We start from the raw sequence: 19972 nt of genomic DNA on the forward strand, positions 1-19972 counted from the left end.
TACCTTTATCAAATATTTGATTGTAAGCTCCTTGGGGATAAAGACCTTTCTTTTCTTGCTTTGGGTACAGTGAGAAAGGGCCACGTGTATTGACAGCATGGTGGTTTTTTTTAAGGGAAAACATAATTAAGGTTTTACAAGGTTTTTAAATGAGGCTTTTATTGCAAAGTAAATTTAATTAAGTCTGCCTGACACTTCTCCAAGTCTCTCTCTCACAAACCGCTGAGTAACAAAGCCTTTTCCATCATCTCCACTAATAATCTTTTTTCTTCGTCCTTCATTTGCCAGAGCTGGCTTTCAGGTTTTACTAGGCTCCCCGACGGGCACTTTTTGTTAGCCTCCCACCTTCGCTGGGACTTTGCTTGGCACAGCTTTTGCCAGTCACTGCTCCAGGGCATCCTCACCTGAGTAGCGGCTCAGGGCCTTTGGATGAGAGCCAAGCAGCCAAGTTGGTAGTGTTGCCAGACTGAAAACTGGAGAAGGCTCCTGTACCTTACATTATTGTGTATAAGATGGAAATTCCCCCTTCAACACAGCCGTTAAAGTTGCAGGAACCCTCTCTGGTTTCCATTCTGGCAACTCTGTGTTGTTGGGCAACTATATTGCCCCCAAATGCAACGGGACTCAGTCCCAGTGAGTCTGGTAAGGGCATGAGGATCACAGCAACTGCCACAATATTCTGGGTATTCCTTTGTGGATGTTGTTAACTGCCCTCAAGCCGATCCCAACCCATGGCAACCCCATGAATGAGACATCGCCAAGACTCCCTGTCCTCCACTGTTCTGCTTAGTTCCTTCAAACTCATATCCGTGTCCTCCCTAATAAAGTCCATCCATCCTCTCCTTCTACTTCTCTCCACCTTTCCAAGCATCATTATCTTTCCCAATGATTCATGCCTTCTCATGATGTGTCCAAAGTACGACAGCCTCAGTTTTGTCATCTCAGCTTCCAGGGAGAGTTCTGGCTTGATCTGCTCTAGGACCCATTTGTTTGTCTATTTCAAGTAGCCCAACACTCAAACTACTATGCTATGATGGTATTTATTGGTAAATATCCTTCCTTAGACTGCAAGTCCTAGGACTTCTCAGGACAAAACCATGGCAGTTAAATAAAATAACAACAACAACAACAATAATAATAATATAAAATATTCTATACAAAATTGGACTTGGTGTTGTAACTGGGTAGTGGGAAACAGCCTCTTGTCTTTTGCTTTGCTGTCTATAGGCCTGGCGTCAACACAACAAGCCGAGTCCTGGATTAAGGGTATCTTCATCGCTCCCGCTCTATCCCTTTGCAACACTTTCTGCCATTGTTCTTTATTTACAGTGCCCTGTAGACTTTATAGTATTTGTCATTGCCTCAAAGTTAAATAAATCTCCCACTAATTTTTAATCTTGAATGAGTGGCATCAGATTAGATATGGGAAAAGAAACATACTTTGAAGTCGACTGTGGAAAGCGTATATTTGCACTTGGAACCCTAACAACCTTATATATTTATTTGATAGGCTGCCTTTGTGCATGCTCCTTCCAAAAAGGCACCCCCTCCAAAAAAATCCATCTGTAAAACTTTAAGGGGTGGAAAGACATTGCCTTTTGCATGAGCGCCTGCATTAAGGACTAAGTGAACAAAATATTAAGTAACATTCAAGTGGTACTACTATCCTGATCCAAAACATTAAATCGTAATGATGTCTCATCTTCATTGCAGAAATAATGCCGTTTGACACTGCTTCAACTGCCATGGCTCAGTGCTGTGGGATCCTGGGATTTGTAGTTTTGTGGGATATTTAGCCGTCTTTCTCTCTCTCAGAGAGCTCTGGTGGCACAGCAAACTACAAGCTGAACCTCTCATGGGGTTTTCTTGACCAGATTTGTCCAGAGGAGGTTTGCCATTGCTTTCAATTGAAGCTGAGAGCATGCAGTTTGCCTACGGTCACCAAGTGGGTTTCAAGGCTGAGCTGGGACTCGAACCCTGGTCTCCAGAGTCACAGTCCAATATACTCAAACCACTACGCCATGCTGGGATTCATTAGTAACAGCATTAAAGTGGTGTCAAACTGCATTACTGCTGCAGAGCAGATCAAATATCAAATTGTAGCGGTATCAAAAGTCTTGCGTGTCTTGGTCCTTGAAGAGTCTGCTTATCTTTTCTCCTGCAACCATGGGGGCCTGCAACTTGTCTCTGAAGGGTATGCCCCGACGGGAACGGAGATTTCATTATTTGCGCTGCGATCCGAGTTAAGCACATACTCTGCAAGACCTTATTACAATTCTCTCCTGGGCATTCTAAGTTTGATTTGCAGCCGGTCTCGGAGGATATATCAAGGACATGTATTGTAGGGCTTTTTATAACTGATAAGACTACTGGGTCCAGTCCTCAAAGCACCGTTAGCAGGGAAAGCCTCATTTGCAACAATGAGGATTTTGTGTGTGTGTGTGTGTGTGTGTGTGTGTGTGTGTGTGTGTTACATAGATTGGGAATTGGCACCAAAGGCAAGGGCAAGACTAGACAGCTGAGAAGGGAAGGGAATAAAGATAGACCAGGGACTGGAAAAGCATCAGTGGAGGAAAAAGAAGCAGAAGAAGATGCAAATTTCCTTAAACAGCACAGTTGAGTAACCAACAGAACAGCATCCCGAGGGGCGCAAGGAGGAAGGCAGATTCTCTGAGTCAGTTCTGGATTGGTTTTTTAAAAGATGCACTTTGACTGGCTTTGGAAGAGCTGGAGGGATGTTTGTGCAGCCAGAAATGGAGCACATGGAGCTGAGTGCAGAAACGTCTTGGTGGAAGTCGTTTCTGACTTACAGCGGCACGCAGTTTTCTTGGCAGGTTTTGCTCAGAGGAGATTTGCCATTGCCTTCCGCCGAGGCTGAGAGAGTGTGACCTATCCAAGGTCACCCAGTGGGTTTCCATGGCCCAGCGGTGATTCGAACCCTGGCTTCTAGAGTCATCCAGCACTCAAACCACCATGCCATACTGGCTCTCTAAGAAAGTACTCATAGGCTTCTGCCACACTGCAGAATTAATGCAGTTTTGACACTGCTTTAACAGTCATGGATCCATCCTCCCATGGAGTCTTGGGATCTGCAGTCTGTTGTGGCACCAGAAAGAGAAGGTGAAATATCTCACAACACTACAAATCCCAGTCATACTGTCATACTGGGATTTGTAGCTTTGTGACTATTATTGGAAGATGGGTGACGTCTGTATGGATTTATGTGTTTTATACTTTTAAGAAAACCCTACAAATCCCAAAGTCCCCATAGCATTGAGCCATGGCAAGTAATACAGGGTCAACTTGGACCTGCAACAAAATGTCCAGAGCTTCAAAGAGACTTTTAAGGAAAGGAAATTGTTCTTGTTAAGAAAGTAATTTACAGCTGCTACAATGCTGAGGAAGAAACGTTCTCCTGTTTGCTGGAGTTGCTCATTTTGTTGTCGCTACTTTTGTTTCAGAGGAGAACCTTTAGAATTGATTAGAAAATGGCATAGAGCTTGAAAGGTTCAGAAATGCCTCTAAAAAGTCCACAAATGGCTCTCAAAAGAAGAGTTTCACAGTAATAAGAAATCGCCACTCATTATACAAATAAAATCATTCCTGGGCCTTCCGTTACTTTGGAAATGCAACTTCAATGAATACAAGGGAGGCTGATATTTCAGAGGAAGGAACTGGCAAAACCACATTGTTAAAGGTATTTCTTGCCTAAGAAAACCCTGTAAAAATTCATGGGGTCGCATAAGTTGAAAGGAACTTGATAGCGCGCACACAAACACACTCACACATCTTCTGCAACAGCTTCCTAAATTGGGAGATTGCAAGCAAAGAACTATTTGTCCTTTCCAATTAAAAAATGTGAAATTAACTTTTCACCGCCACGATCCAGCTCCCCGAGTTTGGCTGTCTGGAAATCACCCGCGGAAGTCCAATTTATTGATAATGTGAACGAACCAAACCGAATTAGAGAAGCAATTCTCCCTCCTAAACATGATTGATCTGTTGCGGCTGGCTTCCTTTTCCTTTTTTTGCTGACCTCCTTTTTTTGGGAACAAGTCAAGAGGAAAGCAGGAGCACAAGCTAATGGGGCAGCGTGGTCACAAGGAGACGAAACATGAGACGTTTAATCTATCTGGCCCTTTTGGATAACACTGCTGGAGGCTGGATGGAGGCGTTTTTTAATTCGAAACGCAGGCCACTATTTCGGCGCAGGAAGCCGCAAAAACCTCATGCAGTCTAATAATGATACGATTCCAGCTTCCTTCTGCTTCTGAATCCATCAAGGATGCGGACAGATAATAAACTCAAGAATGTTAAAAAGCAATCAGGGTCCCTCTTTGCTCCTCTCCCTCTGCTTCTGGGTTTCTCTGTGTTTGGTTTGTATGCAAATTTTAGACCATTAAGGAGACCACTGGAGCTATCTGGATCTTAAGAAGGCCTAATGGCAATTGCTAGCTAATGGGAACTCTCTTCCTTGCCTCTCTCAGTGGGGCCCCTGCGGAGAGGGCTAAGGAGCTGTTGCTGTCACCATTTGGGGAATGCATGGGAAATGGAAGGAAGGGGACGGAAGAAAAAGAAAAGGGACCACCTCCTCTGCTGCGGCATATATGGAAGGAAGCCATTTTACTTTGTTGTTAACTGCCCCTGGGTAGATCTTGACCCCATGGATGGGACAACTGTTGTCATCTTGAAATTATTACGTCAATTTGTTTTATGGAGGGAGGGGATAGTGGGATTTATTTTATTATATTGTATGGATTGTATTGATGTAAGCCACCTCAATCTTATTGGAGAGGTGGCGTAGAAATAATAATAATAATAATAATAATAATAATAATAATAATATCTGAGACTCCCCATCTTCCACTGTTCAGCTTAGTTTCTGCAAACCTGGGACCTCCTTAACAGAGTCTATTCATCTAGCATGCAATCTTCCTTTCTTTCTGCTTCCTTCTACCTTTCCTAGCATTATTGTTATTTCCAATGAGTCAGAGTTTCTCATGAAGTCTCCAAAGTACGACAGCCTCAGTCTAGTCATTTTTGGCTTGATCTGCTCTAGGTCCCATTTTGTTTGTCCTTTTGGCCATCCATGGGATCCTCAGCACTCTTCTCCAGCCCCACATCTCAGATGAATTAATTCTCTTCCTATCTTGTTTCTTAACTGTCCAGCTCTCACATCCATACATGGCGACAGGGACTACAATGGCTTGTATGATTCTAACTTTTGTGCTCACTTGTATATCTTTGCATTTTAGGATCTTTTCTAGTTCTTTCATTGCCGCCCTCCCTATTCTTAGTCTTCTTCTGATTTCCTGGCTGCAATCCGATGTTTGATCCCAAGTATGAGAACTCTTTTAGTATTTCTATTTCCTCACTGTCTAGGTTGAATTTGTGTAGATTCTCCAGGGTCACTCTATTCGGCTTTGGACAGGCCTCACCTGGAATAATCCTGTGTCTAGCTCTGGGCACCACATTCAAGAAAGAGATTGAGAAGCTGGAGCGTGTCCAAAGGAGGGCAAGCAAAATGGTGGAAGGTTTGGAACCATAAAGCCCTATGAGGAATGACTTAGGGAGCTGGGTATGTTTAGGGTTGCCATAACCCGGCTGCAACCGGGTTTTTCCCGGTTTTGGCGGCACCTGCCTGGTCCCGGCACGGGTGCCGCCAAAAACCGGGGAAAGCCCGGTTGCAGCGGGGTTGCTAGGCAACCCTCGGGGCCTCGCTGCCCTCCTCCTCCTCCTCCACCATGCATGGCCGCGCGGAGGAAAAGGAGGGCAGCGAGGCCTGGGGCGGAGGGGGCTGCAGGGAGGCGGCGCCTCTTGGGCGCAGCTGCGCCAACCTCCCTGCCTCCCTGAAGCCTCCTCGCCTCCTTCCTGGTCCCTGCGGGGGCCAAGAAGGAGGCGAGGCCCCGGTGATGGCCGGCGGTCTCCTCGCCTCCTTCCTGGTCCCTGCGGGGGCCAAGAAGGAGGCGAGGCCCCGGTGATGGCCGGCGGTCTCCTCGCCTCCTTCCTGGTCCCTGCGGGGGCCAGGAAGGAGGCGAGGCCCCGGTGATGGCCGGCGGTCTCCTCGCCTCCTTCCTGGTCCCTGCGGGGGCCAGGAAGGAGGCGAAGCCCTGATCCTGGCCTCCGATCGCGGCGAGGCCCGGGGCCCAGGCGGGGAGGGAAAGCCTCCTTAAGTGGAGGCTTTCCCTCGCCGCTTGGCCTCCGCTCCCCGCCGCGATCATGAGGGAAAATGTAGGACAAAATTTTCAAATGTAGGACACTTTTTTGTGCCCTACATTTGAAAATTTTCTCCTACATTTTTCCCGGTTTAGAGGTCCGGCAGTATGGCAACCCTAGGTATGTTTAGCCTGGAGAAGAGAAGGTCAAGAGGTGACATGATAGCCCTGTTTAAATATTTGAAGGGATGTCATGTTGAGGATGCAGCAAGCTTATTGTGTCCCTAAATAAGAATTCTGTGTCCCCTACGAAATTTTCCTTCAGTCCCCCAAACCTCCTGCATCGCAGTCTCTTAAAATAGCGAGCCAAGCATTTGGAAATCCAGTTTAGGCCTCCAAAGAAAAGGGAGCAGGCAAAGGGACCAAGAGAATGCGGATGCAGCAAATAGATGAGGTCATTGAGGGAAAGATTTTCCATGCCTCACTCTCTGAAATGCTTAAAAGTTGGAAAATGTAACTGAGGGGAGAGGATTCTTCCTGGTAAGGCAATGCCCTCATTTTGCACCCTGATCATCCTCCAGGTCCTTTGCTTGCGCTGAAAACCTCCGTTCAGCCAAAGGGATGCCACACCTGCGCTTCCTGACTGGCATCGTCTAGTTTCCAATCCCACAGCTGTCTGCCTGTGCACCGACTCCTTTCAACATAAGCCAGCTCTACGTACTGCAGGGGCTGGTTGAAGTGATGAGCTTCCCAGAGCTGGGAAACAGGGAACAGCTCTTTCTCCCAGCTGTTTGCCCCATTAGTCCTTCAACCTTCCATCCAAGGCCAAGGCCCTGATCAGCTCATAGTCAGACCCTGAGTAGGCAAATGCCAAAGAGGGATGCACCAGCACTAGCAAGCAGAACCTGTATAAGAGCCAGGGTCATGTGTGTACATTCTAAAATAGTAGAATCATAGGCCTCATTCCCACTTACAAATAAATCAGTTTGCAATACAAATCAATGGATCGATTCGACAGTGGAGCATAGTTCCCACTACATTTGCCCTGATCGCATTTTTCCCCTGTAAAATAACCCACTTGTGGTTCACATTCACAAATGAATCGATACAAAATGGACCCGCTCCAGCCGGTTGAAAGGCAAATTTAAATCAATTCTGATCCTCATCTGGTTCACACTTGGACTGAATTGGTTTATCCAAAAAGATGTGGAAAAAATCAGCATCAAAAAGATGTGGGTTAAATGGGTCTAGCGCATGGTCCCCCTCTCTGAATCGCTTCGGTGATTCAAATCAAGTGAGAACCAGGGTCATTTGAACCAGTTCAAACCGTTTTGCAATCTGGTTTAAAAGGTAGTGGGAATCCAGCCATAGACTTAGAAGAGACCCCAAGGGCTATCCAGTCCAACCCCATTATGCCATGCAGGAACTCACAAGCAAAACACCCAAGACAGATGGCCATCCAGCCTCTGTTTAAAGAAGGAAACTCCATTGTCGAATAGCTCTCACTGTCAGGAAGTTCCTCCTAATGTTTAAATGGAATCTCTTTTCCTGTAACTTGCATCCATTTTCTGTGTCTAACACTCATCTCCCACTGCAACCTACTTGCCACTGTCCTCCTTTTCTCTTGCATGCTTGGCTGGGGAAGTGCTGATATTTCAGTGTGAGGTTATGGAATAATTTACACAGGAGGAATGATCTGCCAATAGACAGCATACTCTGGGTTCGAGGATCTCTGCGCAGCCAAAAAAAACCCCACCTCTCCAGCAAGCAGAGATTGTTTTCACTTGAAAAGATGAGAACCAAGGCCCACAGAAGGCCATGAAAGAAGGAGGCAGTGGTAGTGGGATTTTCAACATTTCAAAAGACGCTTTCAATATTTAGGAAAACGCACATGCAAAGTTTACAAGGAAAAGAGAGAGGGGAAAAAACCCACACTTTATACGTTGTGTTGTAATTTCTTGTTACAATATAAAAGGGGACAGGAGGTACTGCGGAAGCGAACCAGATAGTTTGACGCTGGAGATCAATTAATGCAGCCGTCTGGATCATGAAAATTCATGGACAGAACATCCCTTTTATGCCTATTGCCCTCTGCTTTGGAGGAATGGGTAGGAAAGAAGAAAGGGGGAAAGGACATAACAGGCTCCCAGCCTTCAATGTGTATCGAGAGAGAAGCAAGGGAAAAGCGAGAATAAATCACCACTTCAAGATCTGTAGCAAGTACAGAGTGAATGCTTAATGTGCAAGTTAGCATGGGATTCGATTTGGAACAGCTAAGCCTTGCGTGGAAAGTTGTGCGCGAATGCAACTCAAGGCAACAGGCCTTGGGATGCCAAGGTACCAAAATGCACAACTGTGGGAGCACAAGGCAGCCATTCTTTCACAGTTGCCCTGTTGCCTCATGACTCCCTCTGACTTCTCATCAGCCTGTCTTTTGCTCTCATTGGAGGGCATTGGAAGACTTCCCCCTTAGCTTCCCTTCTGCCTTCATCCTGCAATTAAAAACCATACATTAAAGAACGGTTTCTGCTCCCTTCCTCCCCGCTTCCTTCTGCAAACAAGCCCTAGTGGTTGGTAATAAAGAGGCACTTCTTCTGACTCCTCTGATCCAGCCCCCAGTTTCTTCCTTTGATGCCTCCTAGCAGAGTCCCCTGGCTCCCAAAGCCACGAGGCCCCCTCCCTCCAACCTTCTGATGTCGGAGAGAAAGAAAGAAAGCGTTTGTAGGCCTGTAAAAATAAACGCCTCAATAACAAAACTCTTGCAGCTGCAAGAGATCTTCCTTTCCCTCTCCCTGTTCCTATTCCCCAAACCCTCCAAGGATGCCCTGGCTTTTCTCTGCAAAGTTGGCAAAACATTGCAGGGAGGAATGGTGCGCATGTGTGTGTTGAAGTCTTCAAGTCACCTGCCGACTCCATGAATTGCATAAGTTTTCTTAGGACTTTATCACACAGGGAAAAATTGGAAAGTTAATGTGTATTGGGAGAGATACACAATTGAAGACTAGACCAGTCCACAAATACTTTGCGTTATAACAAGGACAGTTTATGACAATATAATGTTCCTGGAAAAATCGATTCACATGCCACCCTAACCCCATCTCTCAGTTGCAAGCTAGGTTTGCATTCCAACCCTGGCAGCCCTGGCAGCACCACTACAACATTGTCCATAACACACCCAACCACATACACACTATTCTCACCTCCAGGTCCAGTTCAGCAAGCACCTCCGTCTGGCCTTTCTCTTGCTGCTCTGGAAGAATCAACTTTTTCTGCAGGCCTTGCTTCAGAGAGGCAGGCTTCATCAGTGGAAGGAGATGACCAAGCTGCTGCAACTGCGGAGGAAAGAAGAGAGGAGTGCATGGTTAGCCTCTGTCCCAACAGCCTCAAGTTCACGGAATCCCATGCTTTGCAAGAATCAAAACACAATGGGTGATTTCAGGCAGGTCACACACTCTCAGCCTCAGGGGAAGGCCATGGAAAATCTCCTCTGAACAAATATTGCCAAGAAAACCCTACAATAGGGTCGCCTTAAGACTTGAAGGCACACAACAACGAGAGGGATCAAGCGGGACCTAAACTCTCTCCCTCCACAAACAAAATGGGACCAGAATGGTCACAGGGAGAAAACAGGCTGGAAATTTTTGTCTCAGCAACACCTAGCCTTGCTAGAAGCCTTTGTCCTTTGCTGCAAACTAATAATAGGTCCTGGACTAGACTCCACTTCTCCTTCAGTGCCATGTGCTGCTGCTCACCACACAGCCAAAAAGCTCTCAAAAGATCTCAAGGCTACAGTTTAACACCAAGTCGGGCAAACACAAATGTCGTGGCTCACTGCGATGCTGGCTGGGGGACTTTGGAAGAGGCAGGTCCCCAAAATTAACGTTTCTAAGCTATGCTCCCACAAACTGTGGGTGTTTGCAATACTTAAGAATACAGACAGACGCTCACAGATGGAAACCAGGACACTCATGGCCAGACTACATTAAAGTGTGGTCAAGATAGCAAAAGTTATTCAAGAGGAAGAACACACAAGTGAGGAGATATTGCAGCAGCTTGCTTTTGTCTGGGTCAACTAAGGAGGTCAAGATTCTGTCCCTTCCAGAGTTAGGAAAGTTCCTATACCTCACTGAGCTTGGAAGAGTGCTTTCTGTGAATGAGAATTCCCAGTATTCACCAACCATCATGGGCAGTGAATTTAAAAATATATCAGGGAGGTGTCCTGGATCACTCCCAGGCTGTTTACAAAAACCAGGGGTCCTTGAAGCAACACAGCTGCAAGTCAGCCAAAGATCCAGCACAAGTAGCGGCTTGCAGGCCTGTCCTTTGTGCCTCTGCTTGTCTCCCACTGTCCCTGACCGACCAGTTTGTTGTGGCTTGGTGACTCAGGCGGCGGCCTATACAGCTCATGGCTGGCAGTGAAATTTAACCTGTTCTGCCAGCAAACCACAGGGCAGCATCCCACTGAAAACATGCAGGTCATTGCTGGAAATTCTAGCGCTGCCCAAGGCCAGTGCTGCACAAAGTCATTTGCTGGTCAGTGTGAGTCTGCAAGCCAATGGTTCCCAGTCTGCAGAGAGAAACTACGTAAATACAATAATAATGTGGCGTAAATAAGGCATCAGTGCCTGACATACTGGGATTCTTCTCCCTCCAATATATCCTGTCAGACAGTGTGAGAAATACTGGCTTAAGCTACATCCTACTGTGGGACAGGTTTGACTTTTTGGCTAATGTGGCTTGGTGTGCCATTGAGCCATGGGCATGGTGCAATTTTTCTGCTGCTACTCAAAGCACTCCCATGAGGCGCCCAAGTCTTTGCTGTTGTCCAACTTGGGCAGGATGGATGGTCTGAATCAAGGAAGCCGCAGCCTTGAGTCTGCAAGACCTGATCAAGGCTCTTGAAAACAGGGTGACTTGGAGGTCTCTCATTCATAGGGTCGCCATAAGCCAAAGTCAACTTGATGGCAGTTAACAACAACAAACAGGAGCTGGGGTTGCTCTTTCATATGGGACAGCCCAGGCAAAACCAGTCATTGCCTTGGTCACAGAACAGGAGATGCGCAAGAAATGCCAACTTTTACTTATCATTCTTCTTATAGAGCTGGGAATGCTATTTTGGGGAGGAGTGCAACTCCCAGAGTCCCTGGTTGGGTGATGCTAGAGTTGTTGCCTCCCCAAAAGGAACTTTCTTCAAGTTCTGGCTATGTGTTTGTTTATTGAAACGGAGACCTGCAAGGAGGGAACAAACTCAATGGGAAATGGGGTCCATCTTCAGCAGGAGTGCTCTCCGGTGAGTTCTCTTTCCTTTGCAAACAGCACTGGCACGAATACACACCACAATACACCACCCAGGATATTTCTCAGTCCCTATAAGGGCCTGGCAGAGAGCTACAACCCCGTCATGTGTTAAGGTTTTGGACTCATTTGTCCCAAACTGTGTTGCGCGGGGCTCCCAGGCAACCCCTCTGTGTAACCTGTTGCCATCGCTGATGCTTGGCCCCAGTCTCTGCCCGCCTGGGTTTTCGAGCCTAAAAAGGAAATGGTACAGCAATGGAGATGGAAGGGAGCCAACTCCAGCCCCCAGGAGAGCAAAAAAGGCCACTTAGAAAAGCAGCCTCTGTTCCCAGCCAGGCCTGACCTTCTGTAGGAGAGGATGTGGGTTTCTGCTGAAAGGGAGCGATTCACATGAAACTGACCCAGGGCCACAGTTGCTTCTTGACCACTTCTTTGTTTCCCATCAAAAATGGCACAAGAAAAGGAGAAACACAGAGAGAGAAGTGGGTGTCAGTGTGGGTGTCAGACCCAGCTCCTAAGGGGGGGGGGGATGACTCCCATTTTTAAAAACAACAGTGTTGTTGTTGGTGCAAGGAGCTGAAGACCCCTGCCTTGCAGAAGCTGTTGAAACTGATATACTCTCCTTGGGCCCATTGGCAAAACACAGCTGTTTGATCACGCTTTTCAATACCCCAAGCCCTGTCTTTGTACTGTCATTTAGATCCCAGCCTTTGCTGCATACACAGGAAAAGTGTAAAGCTTTTGAACAGTCAGAAATTAAGTACCATCCAGATATTAAGAGGAGGTTTTTTTTTGACTACAAGTCTTTGATCTGCTCAGCCTATAATCCACCCATCTTGATGAATAGATTTAAAAACAAACCCTACAACCCACAGTGCATGCAAGTTCGCATGCCGTCTACTTTCTTCTAGAACACCTATTGCATCAATACTGTAAGTCAGTACTGTTACTTTTTTGAACTTGGCTTGCAAAGACCACCCTGATTTTCCCCAAACTCAAGGCTCCAGAAATGGCTAGGTCTGGCTGCACATTTAATCAGCAAGAAGTTGACAAAGAAAGACATGGGAAGAAATGGTTTGAGGAGAGTCACAGAGCAGATCAAGCTTCACAGAGACAGTGGCCATCATCACGGCTGTTCTCCACTAGACAAAGCAGTCAGTACTGTATGATGTTGAACAAAGTTTTTGCATGAGAGGATAGCATTGGACTTTGTTGTCGAAGGTTGTGGAATTCCCTTCAAAAGAAAGCTCAACCAGCTCCCTCCTTGTTGTCCTTCTCCAGGCTTTTAGTAAATGACATCCCCTTGGGGATGTGTGTGAACAACGGAGATTCAACCCAGATTCATCCTGGGTTATTTTCACAATGCGTGAATAACCCCTGGCTCCTGTGTGGCACCTTACCCAGCCCTGCCCTTGGCATGGTGCCCTCGTTTTCTTGAACAGACTGCAAGGGCTGAGTTGGCACGCCTGCCCACCTCCACCGCCCCTTGCCACCCCCAAAACAACCCTGTATAGACTTGCCCTAGATATTTTTTTAAAAAAGGATTCTTCCTTATGCCGACACTCCTTTCCAGCCTCCAGAGCAATTCCAACTCTGCATAACCCCGTTGTGGGTTTGAAATGTTAACAAATCAGCAGAAATTTCATTTCGACAGAGTGCCGGAGGGGAGGGGGGCACGGTGGGGAGGTGGGGAGTGAAAGCAATCTGTCAGATCTCCTCCCTGTTCAGTCCGTTCCCATTGCTCCCCATTGTGCCTCCTGATTGCTTATTCTTCTCCCTTAAAAAGGAGCCATGGAGAATATTTAAACAATAGCTTAGCTGCCGGGATGAATCACTAAACATATATAGAGCTAAATATACAGAAATAACTTGCCCACCTGCACGGCTTTTTTCTTTCTCCTCTCGGTGCAAAAGCAAGGAGAAGCCAGAGGAGTTTCTGCTGTGATGGGCTTTAGAATAAGCCAAGTCGGCAATTTCAAAATTACATTCAGTTGCTGGAGCAGGAAAAAAAATGTCTACAGCTCTAGCAGACAACTACCTTTGTCTTATTAGTATTATTAAACAAAAACAGGGGCTTGATTTTGAACCCAGCAAGACCTGACCTAGCTCTGTCTATTGACTTATTTACTAGCAAGGCAAAACACAAGAACTGCGGGATGGATATGGCTCCTTGGACCCATCCCTCTCTCTATGGGGTGATTTGGATAAGAAGAGAGGCCCCACTTACATCTCCTATACCTTCCAACATTTCACAGGTAAAAAGTATGATGTGTGTGGCTATAAATGAGAGCCAGCATGGCATAGCAGTTTTGAGCATTGGGCTACGACTCTGGAGAACAGGGTACGAATCCCTGCTCAGCCATGGAAACCCACTGGGCAACCCACTTGTTTGTTGTTTGGAAACCCACTTGGGCAAGTCATAGCCTCTCAGGCTCAGGAGAAGGCTATGGCAACCTCCTCTGAATAAATCTTGCCAAGAAAAAACCCATGATAGGGTTGCCTTAGGGTTGCCATAAGTCGGAAACTACAAATGGCTATACCAGAGGCCAAAATGGTGTGGCCAGGCAATGACAGTGCAAAAGGTATTAGTGAGGAAGTCATCACAAACCTACTATTTTAAGAGAAACTCTGGAATATATATACTGAATGTAGGAAGAACAAGGCACCTTCCTCTCCTTCCTGTGCTAATTGAAATGAGAGCAAAGCCTTCTGCAGTGTGAACTCAGTTTGCAGGAAGAGAGAGATGTAAGATGGTAGAGAGAATATGGTTGTCTCCATTGCCAGCTCTGGTCCTGTTTGCTTGCTTGCTTGCCTGATTTATTTGTATATTATTTCTGTTTCTGACTTCAACCCTACCTCTTACCAACCCTGTTCTTGCCCTGCCCCAATGAGGTGGCATAAAAAAGATTTTCCCTGAATTAATGTGGCCTTTGACATGAAAAAGCTTCCCCACCTCTTGTGTGTAGCAACAAAGGGTTTTGCAGCATGCATGGGCATGCATGTACACACGTACGCACCACCTTCAACATGTCAGGTTCTCGCTCTTTGCCCGTAAGCCAAGCCCTGGGTGAACTGGAATGAGCAGCTGGTGCCCATAATAAAGGGAGGGCTTTGGTTTAGTCCAGTGAACTCCATCCAAGTGGGGAGAGAAAGGGTTGAAGAGACCTTTGTTCTGCGTCTGAGGCTGGAAGGGGTTCATTGGGAGTTGTCCCTGGGACTGGAGACAATGCAAGGAGGCAGATGGGTAGGACGCCTCTGGGTTCAGCCTCTGGGCCACCTTTTTGCCATCCACAATATACAGAGATGTGCTGGAACTTGTAAAGCGCTGGCATTTTACGTCCTAGCCAAAAAAATATATATATCCCTCCAGAAAAGATTTTGCAACCTGGACAAATCTTCCAGCGATCTAGTTGCATTGGCCTAGAGCCGCTTTTCTGAACCTTTCAGGTGTATGGACTACGACTCCCATCACTACGATTGGTACTTATATCATATGAGCTAGCTGTCAGCAATGGGAATTGAATACTAGGAATATCTAGCTGCTGACACAAAGTTGTGAGGGCTTGTGTCTTTCCAGATGCCCTTGCAAATCCCATCAGCAAGTATTTCTCATAGTGAGAGATGCTGGTAGTCAAAGTGGTATCAAACTGCATTGTTTCTACAGTACAGATGGAGCCTAAGACAAGGTATACCTAGAGGTAATTTGTCCCTGCTTTCTTCTGAAATATAACCTGCAGCACAATATATTCCTTGACAGCCTCCTTCCCAAGTACTAACCAGGCCTGGCCCTGCTTAGCTTCTGAGATCAGATGGGATCTTGTGCCTTCAGGGTTACTTGTCCATTTATTTATTTTGCATCTCATATTTTTTCCAAGATGGGACCCGAAGCGGCTTGCATCAAATTAAGAACAAAATAAACTAAAAACTTAGTTGATTCAAACAAAAGTTAAAACATGTTAAATAAACAGTTCTTCCAAGAAAGACTAAATTACAACAGTTAAAAACACTTTGAAACATAGTGAAAGGGTAAAAACGCAATATATCCCACTTAAAAAACTATATTTAGGCAAACTATATAACTATTACAAATAAATAAATAAGGAAGGTAAAACCTTTTGCATTGATTACTAGGAATCAAAACCACATCCCCTTATTATCTGTTCTGGATCATCTCACCGGTCGACTGAATTAGATATGTCCTTACCCACATGCAGAGCTGGGAAAAGTTACTTTTTTGAGTGGCAGCTGCCACACATACATGTCTAGCTTGGGGGATTCTGGGAGTTGTCATCCAAAAAAGATAAACTCTTCCAAGCTCTGCCCACATGGAAGTATATAGGAACGTGAGAGATACCGACAACATGTTAATAAAGATGCTCAAAGCAAGATTCCTTAGTGACAGATTTTTCTCTGCCATGATCCCACCAGCATTTATCCGACCCAGATGCAAGTGACAGAAAGACGGTTCTGGCATCAGGATCAAAGTTGGGGAATCAAAGCCAGAAAGGCGCTGAAGCTCCGTCACACATGGTGCGCCTGTCCTCCCTTTTAAAAAATCGCTATATACACCTCCTTCCTTTCACTTCCTCTCTTCCAACCCCAGGAGACAATGGGACCCAGATGGAGATGGAAGAGCTATCAGAGATGGTGGGAAGATGATTCCCAAATGTCTTTGGGTGCACCATCTTAGGGATTTCCAAAGGGAGGTTGGATGCCTTTGGTTGCATGCCTTTTACTATCAGTGCATTTGTGTCAGGGTCACCAGACATTTCCTGCTTTTCCAGGACATGTCCTACATTTCAACCTAATGCCCAGGAGGAATTTCAAAAGGTCCTCCATTTGGAGCCTGACTAAGAAGCATGGATTTATATTTATATGAGTGTTTTTAGCTTTTGGTTTGTCGTGTCCTACAGTTTTCTTCGATATCCTGCATTTTGTGGTTCCTTGTCCTCTTTTGTGGTTAGGATATCTGTGTGCCTGTGTCAAAGGGGTCACAAAGCAGCCCCACTGATTCTCAACCCATCTAGACCTCAATCTTTCTCCCTCTCTAGTCTCTTTCCTATTCCATAATTCATATTATGTATCACACAGTATTACAGTGGGTCCTTGGTATCCACTAAGGTATGGTTCCAGGACCCCCCATGGATATCAAAATCCATGGATAATCAAGTCTCGTTGAATACAATGGATATTAAAATGGTGTTCCATATATAAAATGGCAAAATCGAGGTTTGCTTTTCTGAATTTTTTATATTTTTTGAATATTTTTAAGCAACGGATGCTTGAATCTGTGGATAAGGAATCCGTGGATATGGAAGGCTAACTGTGCATGTTACGCACTCCATATTAAACAGTTTATAGCATGTTGATGCCATCATCTTTCACTTCCAACTTTCATGGCGCCACATGATTGAATCTTGGGATTTGTAGTTTTGGAAGGGTCTTGGAACTCCATACTAAGTTAGATCTATGCTAGCTTAGAGAGCAAAACAGCCCAGTGCTTCTTCAGCTATCTGATGCAGGGCGCCAGCGGGGATTTTTTTCCCCTCCGTGTGCAAGGATCGGATACTATTTCTGTTCCCACGGATAACAACTCATATTGTATGCATTCAAACTGTACACAATGGCTGAGCAAAAGATCACTCAACCCAGATGGGAATAAAAGCACTGTCTTCCCATGTTGTCCCTCCCCTCTAACCTGGTTCTCTTCCTGCCAGTGGCTCCTTGCCATGCCTGTCTTTCCCAGCAGCTTTGTGATGAAACACAGGCTCAGGTTTCTTCGTAGTTGTCTGGAAGGGAAAGGGAGAGAGCATTACTTTCCAGTCAATTCAAAATGGACCTGCTGCAGCCAGCCAAAGGGCAAATTTAAATTGATTCCGATCCGCATCTGGTTCACACTTGCGGGGAATCGATTTATCCCAAAAGATACGGGGGGGAAATCAGCATCAAAAAGACATGGGTTAAATGGGTCTAGCACATGGCCTAAGTGCAAACCATGGTCATTCAAACTGGGCCAAACCGATTTGCAATCTGGTTTAAAAGGTAGTGGGAATGAGGCCCAGCTGTCACAATCCACCCAGCCAGCATGGTCAATGGTTATGGAAGCCAAGCTCCATCTGGAAACAGAAAATTTTCTATAATTCAATTTCTTCCCTTTTTTCCCAGGAAAAAGAGACGGTAGATACAGAAATGGGGAAACTTCCCTTCCCCTTTGAATTTTTCCTTTCTTCCCCCCCCGCCTCGGCTTTTACATCTCTAGGTGTGAGCGAATCGCACACCTCTTCTAAACCATGAGCCTGTATTCAGTCTCTCACCAGTCCTCTGCTTCAGACTTTATCCTGTTATTATGCCAGCACCCCAGATGCATCCTGTTTCTGTATATTGCTCCCAGAGCTCCAGAAGGCCTCTGGCAGCAGCCTGTGAATCAGAAACTATCTGCACCAAGTCTCTCTTTATTCAGTCCCAGAAGAAGCTGGGGATGCTAGACGCTTTGCCGACACCTGCTTAGAACCAGAGTCACCTAAGCCACCTTGTCGGTGTCCAAACCCTAAGCAGCGGCAATTTAATTAAAACGGCTTTCCTGCGCTCTGACAACACAGATTGGCACGGCGCCCCTCGGCTGATGGTGACGTCACTGGCAAACAAGGCTGGCAATCTGGCGTCTCTGGACCAAATATTAAACCGTCCTCCACTGGCCAAAAGGCCAAGATACGCAAGAAGTAAACGCAGACAGAGGAGACTAGGAAGGCTAACGCCACAGGAAGCTTAATGCCCGCCTCCCCATGGCTTGCATTATTTTCCAGATGTAAATCAAAAACACATGCTGCTGTTTGCTTGTTGCAGAAAACTTTAGCCCAAGGGTAGGCGAACCTCTTTTAGGCTGACGGCTGAATTCACTTTCAGAAAAGTTCTTGGCAAGATTCAAGTGGTTGATAGCACCAAGGGCCTAGAGGGAGGGATAAAATGGTGGCCTTCAAGTTGCCAGAATTACAGGAACACCTCCCCCCCCCCCCCCCGAATTTCCCAGGGTTTGCTTTGGCAAGGAATATCCAGAGGTGGTTTGCCCTTCCCTTCCCTCTGAAATATAGTGTACAAATAAATGGGCACTAGAGCAAATCAGAAGAAGACTAAGAATGGGGAGGACAGCTATGAAAGAACTAGAAAGGTCAGCCAAAAAGACAAACAAATGGGTCATAGAAGAGATTAGGTCTGAGAGCTCCTTCAAAGCCAAGTTAACTAAACTGACACTGTCATATGCGAAGTCAAAGGCTTTCACGGCTGGCATCCATAGCTTTTTGCGGGTTTTTCAGACTATGTGGCCATGTTCTGGAAGAGTTTGTTCCTGACGTTTTGCCAGCATCTGTGGCTGGCATCTTCAGAGACTGTCATACTTTGGCCACATCATGAAAAGACAAGATTCTCTAGAAAAGACAACAATGTTTGGTAAAGTGAAAGAGAGTGCCACTATGGTTGAGTGGCTCACACAAATGGGTTTTGCGCACTTGTGCAGTGCATCACTGGGAACTTTCCAGAGCTGAGAAGTGAGCATGTTGGTGGTAACCCAGCGCAATTCCCCATTCAGTCCCTCAGTTCTTTACAGTTTCTTTTTCCCCCATCTTTTGAGATCTCTTTCAGTAATGGACTTGTGGCCCATCTTGACTTCTCTCTTTGGATTAATCATCTCCGGTTTGACTCGGACTCTTCTGACTGCCCCTGCATTTTCTCCCTATTAACCTTTAGGGCTTTATGGACTCTACTGGCCAGTTTTAAGAGATGCTTATCCTCAGAGGGCAAAATCCCTGAAAAGGACAGCTACTCTAAGTGCCTCTTATGTTTGGGAAAGAGCACAATGTAGAGGCTTGCTCACACTGTCAAGCATTAACACACACATACACACCCTTCGTGTTGTAACAAGTCTTCTCAGCTTAAGGCTCTCCTTTGGGAAAGAGCCCTTCAGGATGCTGAGTGTGCAGCCAAGAATAGGACCTTGTATGCAGCATTGGCTCTCAGCCTTGCCCTCCAGCCGTGCCTGTCCTCATCCCAACACAACCCCATCCATCCTTCACTCATGGTATCATGTTCTCCTTAGCTCTTTGACTGCTGCTGTGGTGGCTTGTGAACTGGGGGAATCATGCTGGGCATGTGCACTGAAGAGGGATGGGTTTACCCCCAGGACTCTCACTTCTCAGCTCTAGAAAGTTCCAAATGATGGACGCGCCGGAGATCTATTTGTGTGAGTTCCCAGATGACCGCTCGACGGACCACAGTTACAGGTGAGCAATCTGGAAGGGCAGCCATGAAGGAACTAGACAAGATCCTAAAGAGTAAAGAATAACAACTTAGAATCATCTGAGGCATAGCATTGCCCAACACCATGTACAGATGTGACAGGTGAACAGTGAAGAAGCATTGCAACGTCTTTGCTGTAAGAACTGTTTGATAATGGAGTAGCCTGCCTTAGCTCAGGGAGTCACCTTCTTTGGAGGTCTTTAAACAGAGGTTGGATGGATATCTTTATGGAG

General features: G+C 46.1%; 1 protein-coding gene across 2 annotated transcripts in view; it reads right to left on the minus strand.

Moving 5' to 3' along the window:
* Window positions 1-19972, minus strand: part of FAM178B (family with sequence similarity 178 member B) — a 120135-nt gene that overhangs the window by 27431 nt on the left and 72732 nt on the right. For both annotated transcript variants that reach the window (XM_089537701.1, XM_089537702.1), the window contains exons 13-14: window positions 17149-17239; window positions 9356-9487 (exon numbers count right to left, since the gene is read on the minus strand). In XM_089537701.1, coding sequence (XP_089393827.1) covers window positions 9356-9487; window positions 17149-17239 — 223 coding nt within the window. The remainder of the gene's footprint in view (window positions 1-9355; window positions 9488-17148; window positions 17240-19972) is intronic.

Source organism: Sceloporus occidentalis, unplaced genomic scaffold (assembly GCF_023333645.1).
Source record: "Sceloporus occidentalis isolate IW3139 unplaced genomic scaffold, rSceOcc1.0.p SCAF_9, whole genome shotgun sequence".
Taxonomy (NCBI): Eukaryota; Metazoa; Chordata; class Lepidosauria; order Squamata; family Phrynosomatidae; genus Sceloporus; species Sceloporus occidentalis.